The sequence below is a fragment of the Nomia melanderi genome, chromosome 2 (assembly GCF_051020985.1).
Source record: "Nomia melanderi isolate GNS246 chromosome 2, iyNomMela1, whole genome shotgun sequence".
In the NCBI taxonomy this organism is placed as follows: domain Eukaryota; kingdom Metazoa; phylum Arthropoda; class Insecta; order Hymenoptera; family Halictidae; genus Nomia; species Nomia melanderi.
In genome coordinates this window covers 6,917,661-6,932,893 of record NC_135000.1, presented here as the reverse complement: position 1 = coordinate 6,932,893, position 15,233 = coordinate 6,917,661, and the positions used below count along the sequence as shown (strand labels likewise).

The 15,233-nt window shown below is 39.4% G+C and overlaps 1 protein-coding gene across 4 annotated transcripts in view; it reads left to right on the top strand.

Moving 5' to 3' along the window:
- LOC116426396 (muscle LIM protein Mlp84B) overlaps nucleotides 1-10,190 on the top strand; it is a 30,345-nt gene extending 20,155 nt beyond the window's left edge. The window contains exons 5-9 of one of the 4 annotated variants that reach the window (XM_076365010.1): nucleotides 837-933; nucleotides 1,777-1,861; nucleotides 5,393-5,689; nucleotides 7,330-7,650; nucleotides 8,531-10,190. In XM_076365010.1, the coding sequence (XP_076221125.1) occupies nucleotides 837-933; nucleotides 1,777-1,861; nucleotides 5,393-5,689; nucleotides 7,330-7,650; nucleotides 8,531-8,807 (1,077 nt within the window). In that variant the 3' untranslated portion in view covers nucleotides 8,808-10,190. Of the gene's footprint in view, nucleotides 1-589; nucleotides 718-836; nucleotides 934-1,776; nucleotides 1,862-1,961; nucleotides 2,050-5,392; nucleotides 5,690-7,329; nucleotides 7,651-8,530 lie in introns of those variants that run through there. The other 3 variants (XM_076365009.1, XM_076365012.1, XM_076365011.1) reach the window with 3 other exon arrangements.
- Nucleotides 10,191-15,233: the final 5,043 nt, after the last annotated feature.

Here is a 15,233-nt window from a genome sequence, read left to right as displayed (position 1 = left end):
TTCCGTAGATCGTTACACAGGAACCCGGTTAGCTGTGTACTCACTTGTCCCGTCCGTTTTCGTTTGACCCGACCGCCAAACCGAACGCCGCGTCTGTTACCATTGGCTCCCAGCGCGTCTGACGTCGGCGGTGAACCCTTTTTTTTTTACTTTGCTGTGCCGTTTTTCTTCTTCTGCTTCTTCCTCCCATTTTTCTCTTTTTTCGAGGAAGCAGAGCACTGTGGTCTCCTCAGCCGACCGCGCACGTTTACACGGATGTACAGTTTCCCTCGACCCCTGGTTCTCGGTGACGTTTCTTGACCCCTGTGTGCCCCCGTAACGTCTCGCCGGGATGAATTTTTCGAATGGTCTTTCACTTCGATTCGTAAATTAATTTCACTTCTCTCGTTTTTTTATCTCGATCTCGTATGTTTCGCTGTGAGGGTTGAAATGATTTCTTTTTTCTTTCAATTGCTTTTAATTCCTTTTAATTGAAATTTATTCCTATTTGTAAACATTTCTTTCAATTTCTTTGGATTTCTTTCAATTTTTTTAAAATTTCTTCGAACTTCTTTGTATTTTTGTTCAATTTCTTCCAATTTATTTCAAGTGTTCAAAATTTCTTTCGATCCTTTCAATGTCTCTCGATGGATATTAGAGGATCGAGAATGTTCGGAACGCGTAAAATGCGCAGTCTACCTGTCAGAGGTGAAAAGAGGTTAAAGATTCACGGGGATAATTGGTAAAAATTGAGAAAGATTGATCGGGAATAACCGGTGAGTAATGGAACGCGAGACAGGTCGAACCATCCCGGAGTACTTTCGTGACTAACAGTTGTCCCTTTGTCTCCCACGTAGCAATGGCACAGGGAATGCTTTAAGTGTGCCAAGTGTACCAAGAGATTAGATTCCGTCAACTGCTGCGAAGGTCCTGACAAGGACATCTACTGCAAAGGTGAGGGAACGAAACGATTCCACGTGATTGGCCGTAACGTGTCCAGCGTGTTCCGATCAACGGCCTCCTTCAAATTGATCGCAAACGAAATCGTTAAACGTGTTGTTAAATTTCATTATTTGACAAATTTACTGAGGATTCTGGAACTGTGGACTTATTTAGGTTAGAGCTTAGTTTATGATCAACTTGGGATTTATTTCAATTTTATTACCACTATTATGTGATAATATTGTCTGATGGATTTGATTGGTGATTAATTTTAGTAACAATTTGGTCGAATATTCTAGACTCCAGTAGAATAATCTAGAAATGTATCGATCGAGATCTATGGTTGGATCTATGCATCTATTGATAAATGCTTTTATTTCCCAATACACAATATTCTAATAATTTCATTGAGCAATCAATAAGATTCCAAATTACCTTATTATCAATATATATCACTGCATAAAAAGGAATCTCTTTCCCAATATTTACAACTGATATAATTTCATCGAATAATAAAATTCCAAATTAACTTATTACAATTGATATACATCATTCTTACTATTATCAATACCTACCACAAACTACAAAATTAGTGCACATTATAATTACATTTAAACAACTTCAAACAACGATAAAACCAAAAACTTAGTACATTGTATCAGCCAAGGTTCCAGAACCACTCGACTAAAAGAAGCGTCATAATTTTTCGTCAACAATTACCAAACCATTACGCGTCTTGAACCATTGAAACAGCAACGATTCGAAAGAGGAACACGTTGGTCAAAGGTTACGGCCCGATGACGTCCGAGGACCGTGAGAACCATACCAGATACCTTTAACCGATGTTCTCCGCAGTATGCTACGGAAAGAAATTCGGACCGAAGGGTTATGGCTACGGCCAAGGTGGTGGCGCCCTACAAAGCGACTGCTACGCCAATGGGTGGGTTTTCAGAGACGAGACTGAGACGGGAACACGCGAGAGAAATCCCGCCTCGGCTTCTACACTCTCACTATATATGATGCGCTTGTCTGCTTAACAGCTTGCTATCCGAAGAAATTCGGTCCGCGAGGTATTGGCCACGCTGGGGTTATGTGGATCGGGCTGCAGTGCGATATTGAGGACGAGGGGTACGCGCCCTCCCCCCACTCCACCCTACAGTTATGCTATTCCACTTTCGCCAGTCCATATAATAATATATTGTGCGCGTGGTTTCCGTGTACCATAAGGAGATTACTTGGTGGCTAGTGATGAGGATTCTGGGAATGATCGCTTTTCGGTTTCGTTCACAGTTAGAGAACGTTGCTGTGAACAACGCTGGGAATTTGATTAGAAAACGCCAGCGTCGCTGTGAGTGATTGTTTTTTCTATAGCGATATATAGAACGGAAAGTATGAAAAATTCTGTTGATGAATATATTTATCGCTGTCAAAAGTAGAGTCGTTGAGAGCGACGCTGGGAATTTGTCCAGAAAGCGCCAAAGTTGCTGTGAACGATTATTTTCTTTTGGTAGCGATAAATAGAGCAGAAAATGTGAAAAATTCTGTTGATGATTACATTTATCAAAAGTAGGGAGTCGCTGAGAGCGACGCTGGGAATTTGTTCAGAAAGTTAATACTGAAACTACCGAGTTAATTCGAGTTTTTGGAATTTCTTGATAGACATTGTGATTGTATCTGTTGAGAGTTCGATTGATTTACGAGGGTTTAATTGTCCTAGAGATTGAGTCATCTTCTTACGGTACGCGCGGTGTTCATTCGTATATGCCGGTCTCAATGCTTGATCAACCCCCCGAGGCACGACGGGACGCGTCGTGCGGATTGGCCGGGGACGATCAACGTTTTGCAACTTCTGACAAACGTTTTAGCAACGTCCTAGTTTTGTTACTAGACTGCGGATGCACGTGATGTTTTGCGAACGAGTTTCTGCAAGTTTTGAGACCTCGAACTGTTAGAGTCTACGTAGATCCAGATTGGAGGGATTCTTGGTTCAAATTGGACTCAGCGTTTTGCTGAGAATCCAGATTCCTGGGAATCCTAGGACTAACATGAGTGAAATTTGCTGAGAATCTAATAGAATCGTTGAAAATTTTAGAACTAATTTGAATTCAACAATTTGCTGCGAGCCAAGTGGAATCTCTGAGAATAGGATTAATCTGAACTCAGTATTTTGACTAAAAGTCCAAAGAAATCTTTGAGAATTTTAAGTTCAATGTGGAGCTCTGAAAAATGTTAGGAGTCAAAACTAGAATTCAGAAGTTGGACTCCAATAGAAATGTTTGACGATCTACTATACAGTTTGAGGTTCAACAGTCGTTAATTACTTTTTTCTGTAAACATGCGTATATACACGAATCGGGATTTGCATAAACATCCGCAGTCTACTTGTTATCACTAGCAGTGTTACCGTTAGAGTTCTGTAGAATTTTGTTATTAGTAGATTGATCTGTTTGTCTGATTGATTTTTGTTTTCAATTGGTCGTGGATTATTGGTTGCTTAAGTGTTGGGACAGCCCAGTTTCTTCGAACTTCTCAATTAATCAAAACCAGAGGAACACCAAGGGAAGATTGCTGGTTATTCAAAATTTCAATTACAAAATTAAAATTCCAAACTATAGATTGTCTAGTTTTCAGAAAAATTTCTATACTAAAAACAGTAGAACATTAGAAAATTTATTTCAAAGTTTCAATTACAAAATTAAAATTCCAAACTATAGATTACCTATTCTAAAAAAAATTTCTATACTAAAAATAGTAGAACACTGGAAAATTTGTTTCAAAGTTTCAATTACAAAATTCAGATTTCCACCTATAGAATGTCTAATTTCAAGAAAGGCTTCCACATTGAAAAATATTAAGAAATATTACAAAATCCCATAGTACAGAGCAGCTTAACTCTTTCTCTAGAAAGTTCACCGAAGAATCGAGTAATTACGAACTACCGATCGAAGTCAAAGTAAAAATGGAATTCGAAGAAACGCGGCGTACGAGCGAAAGAACGAGCGAACGTTTTCAAAGACCAGTACGCGTGTATATGTGCACACATACGGTACACACGAGTCGCCGCCTTAACGCTTTGCGCTATTACTCACCATTACCACCACGTTTTCTATTTTCGAGCCACTCGATCGTGCCAGACTGTCAAAGTACGCCTCGTTTCGGTCTGGTCACTTCACTGAAAACCATACCCGACTTATTTTCCCTGATACTTGACATTCTCTATCTTCGAGTGGCCAGTGTGTTACATTTTTTTTCTCGAATGAACAGTGAATAACTTCACCTGCATCGATTCACACCTGCACCATCGAGTTGATCACGCTGTAAATGTTCCCATTGTTCTCGAGTAGAACGTGTTTACACATGACTGGAACTATCAACGTGTAAATTTGCAATTTAGGGGCTTCTCCTAATTAATAGACTAGAATCTTTCGTTGAAATTTTATGTCAGTAAAATTGATTTCATCCTTTGCACTAAATGAAATATTGAAAATGATAAAATTTGATATTTATTATGGGATTTGTTGAATTCTTATTTAGTAATTAATAATTTATTCGATTATTGTATGTTTCTGAAATATTGGGACATTAATGAGTGTTAAAGTAATGTGGAAGATGTTATCGATAGTGATGATTCTTTATAGTGAAAAATAGAATTGGTTGATCTGAGATCTAAGATTTAATTCTGATCAAAATCTGTATGATACTGCTTTGAGATTTTATTGAAAAACTGGGAGAAGTTAATAGATTGCATATTTATTCTATCAACGTTCGTTGCTGATTTATTGATCAGAAATCCTATGGTTTTTTCCTACACCTGGCGTTTGCATGGTTTCTTTTTGAATGTACAAGTGTCTTCTTGAAGTCGCACTGATTGGAATGTTAAAGATGAAGAGCGGATTAAGATTCTCGTCCGTGCGACTCGATATAGGTCTGCCAGCCAAAAGCATTAGTCAATTCTCCCAGTGACACCACTGAGAGGTGGGAATTAAATTCTGAATACTGAAGGATAGACAATACTGACAGAGCACGATGTTTTCAATTCTTAAACTATCACTTTTCACATAACCTTCCTAACTATTAAAAATATATTAATATCAACTATTATTTCTCAAATACTTCCGTCACAATTAAAAATTGTATAACTACCATCTTCCAAAAATAATTTCATAATGATCCAAAATTAGCAACTATCTTACAAATAACTTAATTATCAAAAACTCGCAACCATTACTTTTCAAATAATTCTGCACCTAACTCTCATACAGTCACCGATCACTTAACTTAAAACCACTAATTATAACTGGTCATCAAATAAATTCAGTATCAGCCTAGTCTCATCGATTACAAAATTCGAAAGTAATACTTTCTATTCTTTTTCACCAATTCATTCTTAATATCGAGAACAAAGCTTTCGGCTGGTAACGGATCACAGAATGCCAAAGGGAATAAATTAACGGGCGAACTTTGAATGCAGCGATGCTGCGCCTCGTACCACCGTGATCGACACCGCCGCGATCAAGGCCCCGCCTGGCAAGGGTTGTCCACGTTGCGGCGGCGTGGTGTTCGCCGCCGAACAGGTGTTGGCCAAGGGCCGCGAATGGCACAGGAAGTGCTACAAGTGTCGTGACTGCACCAAAACCCTGGACTCGATCATCGCCTGCGACGGGCCCGACAAAGACGTCTACTGTAAAACATGCTACGGAAAGAAATGGGGACCGCACGGATACGGATTCGCATGTGGATCGGGATTCTTACAGACTGACGGCCTGACGTGAGTACATCCGAACAAAACAGCGAATAGGTCTCTGACATCTTAGTTGATTAGCTGCAGGCTTAAAAAAATTAATGTTCGAACCATAATTCTCTACAAATGTCAAACCTGTTTTAGGCATATAGGGACCGCATAAGAAAAATCGCAGAAAAAAAAATATTCAAAAATGTTACGAAATAGTGAGAAAGTGCTTTCAAGCAAAATACATAATTAAATTACGCATAGCATCATTTTGAAAAATTTAATTTCTCAAATATGGAGAAATTTTCACAAAACGCGCATTTTCTTGTGATGAACTGGTTCAAAGTCGCTTTTGTCACTTGAAAGACAACACCGTTGGAATTCATGTACAGCATAAGAGAAATCGCATAGAAAAGGACCGCACAAAAACAGGTTTGACTGTAAATAAACTTATGATAACGTAACGTACGAATTCAGTGAAGTAATTATTTTGTAATAAAGTTATTATTTGAAACTTGTATTATTATATTTACTAAAAGATAGGGAGGCGCGGAAAAGAATTTTTTTAGGACTTATTTGCTGGTTGCATCTGATTTCTTCCAAGATCATTTATTTTCTATGGTTATATCTATGTCTGTCAGTTTCGGTTGGGTTCTTTGTTACTGGGAATAATGAGAATTAAAATTGAGGCAGCAGTGCTGTTCGTATAATTATTCAATTGACAGGGTGGCGTTTTAGCTTGAGGATAGTTAGCTACGATGTCAGAGAAATGTGAAATACAGCTACCAGAATGAAGTGCTGGGAAAAGAAAACTCGAGTGTCTTGAGAAATCTTGGTGAACAGGGTGCTTTCAGTGTCCTAGCAAGGCAAGGAGCCAATGACTTCAATTGATTCAACTGGGTTATTGGCACAGCTGGGTGTCTTGGTGTTGAAAGCTAAAGATAGGGTGCTTAAGTAGTTTGAAGTTTAAAGAACTGATGAGATGTTGTGCTAGGTTATAGTTTTGGATAGTGTTCTTTGTTGGCTGTGGTTGAGGAAAGAATAGCCTATGTAGGATGAAGTTATAAATCAATGACCTAGCTGGGCTACAGCTTGGGACACAGTGTTCTGACGTCTCATGAATCAGAGATAGATTATTTTAACTGAGTGACAGTTTTGGACTGAGTACTCTGACTAGATTGTAACAGAAATGAAAGTATAGATGTAAATACAGTACCCTAAATAAGCTGTAGATAAGTAGACACAACTGGGCTGTAGTTATGGGTTGAACAGCCTAACTAGGTTGTAGATAGAACTACAGTACCCTAATTAAGCTGTAGCTAACTGGACAGGACTGAATACCCTAACTAAGCTGTAGCTATCTGGAGAAAACTAAATACCCTAACTAAGTTGTAGCTAACTAGACAAAATTAGATACCCTAACTAAGCTGTAGCTTACTGAACAGAACTGAATACTCTAAATTATAGCTAACTGAACAAAACTGAATACCGTAAGCTGCAGTTAACTAGACAGCACTGAACACCCTATTCAAGCCACAGAAAAAGAGAACACTTCAACTAAGTTACAGATAAAGACAGAATCCTCTAAGACACAAACAGTTCCACAATGTTGATAAACTAAACGAAGCCAATAAGACACACTCGAAAGACAAACGGTTCCAAAGTGATCCATCTTCCAGGGAGGAAGAAATATCTGCCAGTCGACCATTCTACAATCCAGACACGACCTCCATCAAGGCGCCAGCTGGTCAGGGCTGCCCCCGTTGCGGAGGCATGGTGTTCGCTGCCGAGCAACAGCTCGCCAAAGGAACCATGTGGCACAAGAAATGCTTCAACTGTGCCGAGTGCCATCGACCATTGGACTCGATGTTAGCCTGCGACGGGCCCGACAAGGAAATCCACTGCCGATCCTGCTACAGCAAACTCTTCGGACCCAAAGGATTCGGATTCGGACACACCCCGACTCTCGTCTCCACGAACGGAGATCAGGCTCCCTCCTAGTAAGTAAATCCAATAGCAATTGAAAACAGGGACACTCGGGAATATACATGAGAAATTATAGAAACTATAGAATCATCGAAGTTTCTCCGAACTTCATTTCAAACTGAGACGAGACTTTCCAAGCAAGCCTGTCATTTCAAAGTTCTTAAATTAATATGTAAAAAGTGCTTAACACGTTGCCACAAGTACCATTTATGGAATTTTTGTAAGGAGACATTTTTGCGAGATGCGTGTCGAAGAATAGTACACGCGAGATAAGGAAAACATGAAGAAATAATATGAAAATGTCTTAAAAGTCAGTAAAGCTTGAATGTAACTTAACACTAGAACTGCTGATCACATAAAGGCTATAAGCGTGAGTTCATTAAGATTCCAATTGGCTTGTTTTTAATCATTTTTCAAAGAAGTGTCTGCGCCTTTGTAATAATTATAAAAGAACAAATTAGGAATTGGCCATTTCGACCTGGTAGTTCCAGTGTTAATCTATCAATTAAAAACTCAGTGCACTTTGTAAACAACATACAACTAAAACTTCCTTGGCACAGAATGTATTAACCCTTTGCGGTCCGAAGTGCACTTGGTTTGTCACTTTGAGGTTCGACGTTAGTTCGTTCAATTACAGCTTAATATGACGCTCTATTCATTTATTCAAGAATATTTGGGAGTCACTGAAATGTTACCTTTAAATGGTACAATTGTGATACTACAAATAAATATAGAAAAAATTGTTGAAACAGGTAGAGGTTGCAATAAAACAGAATGTCGAGTCTGACTGGACATAGGACTGCTAAGGGTTAAAAAGAATGCCAACGGAGATCACAGAGAAAACGAGATTCCTCGGTTGGAACATGGTGAACAACGAATTTTCTTTGTCCGTAGCATCGACGCGAAGCCCCAGGTCGGCCAGAAGCGCACGGATGGCCTCGGCTGCGCGCGTTGCGGCTACCCGGTATACGCTGCGGAGCAGATGATCTCGAAGAACCGCGTGTGGCACAAGCGTTGCTTCAGCTGCGGCGAGTGTCATCGCTCGTTAGACTCGACGAACCTGAATGACGGTCCGGACGGCGACATCTACTGTCGCGGCTGTTACAACAGAAATTTCGGTCCCAAGGGCGTAGGCTTCGGCATGGGCGCGGGCACCCTGACGATGGCTTAATCCCGTCTCGATTATCTAACGAGATGCTCGAATCAGTCTTATATATATATATATAAATATAATATAAATATAATTCTATTCAAGGTATATTGCAAGCGAACGAATAAACGGGACGAGTCCGTGAACGGTAACTCTCGGGATTCTCTGTTCACGGTGGTTTTCGTTTGTTGATCCGCTTGTTGTAAGTATGTATATGTATAGGCGCCTGACTACACGACTAACTCCGACGAAGTGACGAAAGAAACCACGCTGCTCCAGGAATAAAATGAGAAACGTTCATCTGATGCGTACCTCTACTTTACTTTTTGTTTCTATTTTTTTTTGTTTCATTGTTTCGTTTTCGTTTACTATTTCTTTCTTTCTTTTCGGTTTCGCTAATCGACGACCATAGGCGTCGATCCGACCGGACGTGGCGCGCACGAACGACCAACGTTTTTATCGATCACGATTTATCACGAATGTACAATTGTGTGACCGACGAACCACGCGAACACTTTTATTACTTTTGTATGCCGAGAATCCGCGACCACTCGCGCGGCGCAGCGGGCCGAGATTTCCTCTCTGGGCGGGGCCGAGCGCGCGCAAGATGGCGGACGGCCGCGCGAAATGGCGCGCGAGGGAGGAGCCTACCGGAGAGGAGATCTCGAGCGTCGTCGCCTAGATTCAGCACGAGTAGCGATGGGACCGTGTCGGGTTACTTGGACATTTCAATTCTCTCGAATGCTCGTGGACTCGGTTGACAACCTGCGACGAATAACAGGGAAATTTGGGTAAATTTGGTAGAACGATGTTTTTTCTTTCGTTCGACCTTTTAGAAATGAGTACCATTGGTCATGGGAGGTTTACATACCTAAAATCGAACATTGGGATTGAAACATTGAATTATTCATATAATTTCCTTATTTTCTAGTAGTACAGAGTTCAATATTTCATTTAGTTTCTCACGGAGAAGATTCTTAATGCTTTTTAAAGTCTTCAACTGCACAGTTAAAAGTTCAAAGGAAATTCGTTAAATTAGGCCACTTCTTTTTACAAGTCTCTCGATATTTATACGAATAGCTATTCGTCGGTGGTTCCCCGAGTCCCGAGCGACGAACGATTAAGCACGGTCCCAGCCCAATACGACGAGCATGCGAGCAAACATAGTACAAAGGGAAAATCCGTATATATATACCTGGACCACAATCAGGAGCAACGATGTATAATCTAAACGACGACTGTAAAGACAAATGAGAGAAGTGTGACGACAGATGAGTATGGAAGAAAATGGATAAAAAAAGAAAATCAGAAAAATAAGAACAGTGAGAACAGTGAACAGATGCAAGAACGAGATTATTTTCAATAAATGTATATTTCGAAATAAAATGGGGGAGAGACTTGTAATCTTCTTTTCGTCTTCTCTCGCGAGAAGAGACACCGTTTCTTCGTTTTCCGTGGATTCTCTTGTATCTCTTTTTTTTCTTCTTCTTCTTCTTCTTCTTCTTCTTCTTCGTTTTCGCCTTTCGTTTTTTTTTCGTTCTTTCCTTTATTTAGATTGAATCTTGCTTCGTCTTTTTCCCGACACGGCACTCGACATTCCATTGTCAGACCGAAAAACGCGTCGAAGGAAAAGTCATCGTGTTGAAACGAAGCCTCGGAACGTTAGCCAAATACCGAAGCATTTACTATAAAAATAGTTCGAATATCGGGGGAGCGACAGATGCATGAGAGAGAGAGAGAGAGAGAGAGAGAGAGAGAGAGAGGGTGAGAGAGGGTGAGAGAGGGTGAGAGATTGAAAGAGAGAGAGAAAGAAAGAGAGGAAAGGGGCAGATGTGTTACGGTTCGAGTGATTAATCGGTTTGTATTAATAATGATTGGCTAATATTAATAATATTTCAATAAAAAGGTTAAGCTGGATGATTTATGAGAATTTCTCAGATGAACCGGTGATTAATCAATTTCAAGCTTCAACGGTGTAAGTAGTATTTATCGAAGGATAATAAAAGATCGTGTGAACTTTTTGAGAAATAAATTAACTGGAAATAAATATGTAAATAAATGAGCCATAGATGATTTCAATGTTTACGATCGTGTCATTCGGCAGTTTTAATGAAGAAAGTAATGGGATTATTAATTAGTAATTAGTTGTTGAAGTAACGAGTATCGTGAAACGTGTTTTCATTAAATATTTGAATATGTTTACCGGTGAAAGCAATTGCTATATGTTAGGAATTATGTTAAATCGACAGATGGGGTTCTTGATATTGGCTGGTGATTGTTAATACCAACGTTTATTACGTGAACCGTTTATTACAGATGCACTGGCAAGTGATTTGCGACAGTTTTTCTGATAGTCTCGTGATATATGCGAATGTATCTGAGACTGGTAGTGGTGAGTTCAATTCGCTTGCAACAGTGATCAAGTAAAACAGAAGAAAAGAAAAAGGGGAAAAAATGGAAAGAAGGAAAACAAGAGAAAAAAAGAAGGTAGAATAAAATAAAATATATATAAAATAGAAGAAAATAAAAAAAAATAAAATAGAATAAAATGAAATAAAATAAAAAAGAACAAAGCAAAATAAAATAAAATAAAATAGGAGCATCGAACCAAAAAATGTCGCAAGCTTCTTGTCAGTGCACTTATCTGCACCAAAAGAGAAAGAGTGACAGTGAAAGTCAGGGGAAGAATGACAGAGGCAGGAGGCATCGGTGGAGTTACAATTCGTTCCAACCATTGAGCCGGAAGTGGAATGGCCAACCTGTGCGTCTGTCGTGCGCTCAGCGTGTGGAATGGTACCGACGTTTAAACTTCCGTTAATCTTTAAGTAGCCGCGAGTAAAGGACGACACCTTACACCGTAAATAGACAACGATCAGTCATAGGCGATCTGTTTCTCTGTAAAATAAAATATTCTTTTCGATCTCGAACACACGAGCAGGCTGTTGATTCGATTCCCCGCGGTCGCGCGATCGCTTAAAGATTAAAGTTTCACCGATCAGTTTTCCTTCGACGTTTCCCGACGGGTTCACGAGCGTCTGCTCATTAACACGAAGCTCAAGCTTAATCCTTATGTTAGCAACCAGGTATTTACCCTTCTTTTTTATTTAAACAATTTCGACCTCCATCGAGATCGCAACGTAATTACATTAGTGTATATAAAGTTTAACATAACACATCGAGAGAAGTCTTATAAAATTATTTTCATATTTCTCCCCGTTGAATACAGACCCTTTGGACACTTCTACATTGATCTGTGCGTGGAAAATAAACGAATCCATGCAAAAATATCGTAACACTGAAGTATCGACAGATGTAGACGTTTTGGTTGCTAATATGAGGGTTAGACGCCGACAAACAGGAATTGGTTAACGAAATTCGGTGCTCAAACATGTTCAAACGCGTCCAAACTCTCGCAAACAGGGTCTAACTTCAGGGAATCGAAGCTGAGGCATATCAGAGACTTCGTGAATAGGTGTTAGAGCTCGAAGAATCGAATACAAGCTCGATAGAAGCGTGGCAATCCCATAACTGTTATATAAATAATAATTAAACCTAATTACAAGCTCAACACAAATAATCGACGCTAAAAAAGATTCACGCAAGAGAAACTTTGCTTTAATTAAAACAATCCTCCAATAAATAAAATCATTCCAATCTTACAAACTTCAATGCTAAAAACCATTCCAGAATCAATCTGTTTCACCCAAACACGAGCTCGAGCTTTAAACTGCTAAATCAGCGTCTCGTTTATGGAAGTTTGAGCATGTTTGACCATCGATCCTTCCCGATACCTCCCTAAATCTGCTCATCGATGTTCAACCAAGTCTAACCACCGATTCACCTCGATCTACACCCTGTTTGCACATGTTTGGCCACGTTTGAACAAGTTTGAACAAACCCAAACGTCTCCAGCACCCATCGCCACGGTTTTCGGCCTCGTCTCGTCGCGGGACACGGACTAACATACTCTAATTACGAATGGACCTTAGTAAACCTTACGCTAACGCATACCTTCGTCGAATGTATACTCGGTGGAACAGAATGTACAGGGTGGTCCCGTAACGAGGGACCAAGCTTCCAGCCGCAACTCGCAGGCTAGTCCGTTTCTTGAACCTTCGACCGCAGTGCCACTCAGAAAAGTTTCTACGAAAGTGTCCACTGCCGGGCAACTCGGCTGGAACATCGCACAATTGTCGAACTAACTGTCAATGTCCACGTTCCTCGCCAACTTCTTCGAGTTCCACGCGGAATCGTCGGAATCACTCGACACGTTTTCACTTCGTTTCACGATTGTTCGACGAGGAGGTCGCTACATTTGTTCCACCCGTTATATACTGGAACGCCAATGATACAGACGGAGCTACTACCGATCCCCAGCTCGGATGGACCCGTTTCTCGCCGGTCACCGCCGGACACCGTCTCGATATTCCCGTTCAATGGGTTGCGGTTACTTGTTACTGTGTAAAACACTAACCTCCTATATTTATAGCAACAACTGTACAAGCGAACACCGCGCCGGTCGATTGGATTCAATTGAAAAGTGCTCTTCCGGTCTCGAATCTCTCGCGCTTTTACTTCTCCCTTGCAAACCAACAAATAATACACTCGTGAATTTCTCTACGCGTACCTTTGAGTGTTCTTGATGTTATAAAAATAGTTTCCGAATAATTACGGATTATTCTGAGTGTTGAACATTATTGGAAATGGAGAGTGTGTACGAAGATTGTAAGGAAATGAAAGTAAGTAGATAATATATTCAATTTTGTTTCGACTAGTACGAAGGGAAATGGAAGATTTTTTCTGATAACGGATACTGGAGGTTTTCTATATGCAATTTTGAGTATTATTGGTATTATAAAAATAGTTCTTCAACAATTACGGACTTCTCGGAGCGTTAGAAAGTTATTCGAGCACGTCGACGTGTGATTTATCGAGATTCTGAATAATGAACGAATAAAGTAACTCTTAATTCACTGATTCTACTGATTAATTAAAACAAAAGAGAATGGAAGTGTTTAATATACTTTTGGCAATTCTATAACTGTCAATGCATACAATAAAAAAATATAAAACAAGTATAATACTTTCTATAACATTTATAATCAAAAGCTACTTCTCAATCTCATTTATTCAATTGTGTCTAAAAAGTTTTAATTCACAAGTCCTCAGTCAATGATTGATATAATAATGATGCACGGAATATTTATTTAAAAATGAAAATTAATAAAATATCCAGCCCATAGAACTGAAGAAAATGATTTTTAATGATTTTATGGCAGAAGTTTGCTGAAAGATTTCGAAATTCGACGAAAAACGGGATTCGAAACCGGAAGAGCTGTCCTTGAAGAGGATCGACGGAGGAAACCGGGCTGTTCAGTCGATCGAGGGACGCCTGAATTCGAAACACCGAATACACACCCCTGTTTCGTTGGATCGGAGTTCACTCTACTTTACATCGAAATAACTTTCAATCTTTATCCTCCCGCGAAATTCGGTTTCATTCGACGCCATTTGTTTTCGACACCGCTGCCGACTTAACAGCTAGGTTGATTGGCAATGATCAATGCGGAATTGTAGGACGGTACGTGAATCATCTGGAAGTCGGCTCGATTTTCTCGGGCGTTTCGCGTGGAGATCGTTTCTGGGTGAATTGCAGCTTAAGGGATGCAGCTCCATATTTATTCATGTGTACCAGACTAGGGACAATTACTGCTGTGATTTAACTTAACGATTATTATTGAACAAATTATATTTTCTTATTAAAACGTTAAGGAATGTTATTTCATTAGTGAAGTTAAATTTTTGATTTATTTCAAAATCTTTGTAGAATTTTTAGATCTGTAGTGTCTTTGAGATTTGAAAAGAATTATGTATTGAATAATTATTAGTTAACTGTCATTGATTTCATTAATAGGATTAATGTATTACGTAAAAATCGGTTGCTTCTCGTTAAGTATACAGAATAAAAGGTATGTACTACGAGTATCGATTCACTGTTGCTTTATTAATTGAATATAAAAAAAACATGGTGACATTGCTAGTGAAGATTAAAGGATAACATGACTTTTGCGTAAAATAGTAACGGTTGCAGGTCCAAAATTTGCGGTAAATCCCTGGTTTGTTAACGAATCTGCAGTGAACACGCCAAACGAAGCACGAAGGTTCTCCGCGTGTATCACAAGTACTAACTAGTAAATTGTCAATAATGGAGCTGCATCCCTATTGCTGGGAATCCTCGATCTTCAGTAGCTAAACTCGAGCAGTTGCATAAACAAACGAATTCCTTCTTCACAGGAAAATGACAAAGTCTTGTATAATTCTATTGGTTCTTACCAATAATTCAAAGGTACCCTGTATATCTTCGGCACTAAGGGGACTTCATTCTTCTAAACAAAGAATTGAACATATAAAGAAAATAATAAAATATATCAATAATGAAATAATACT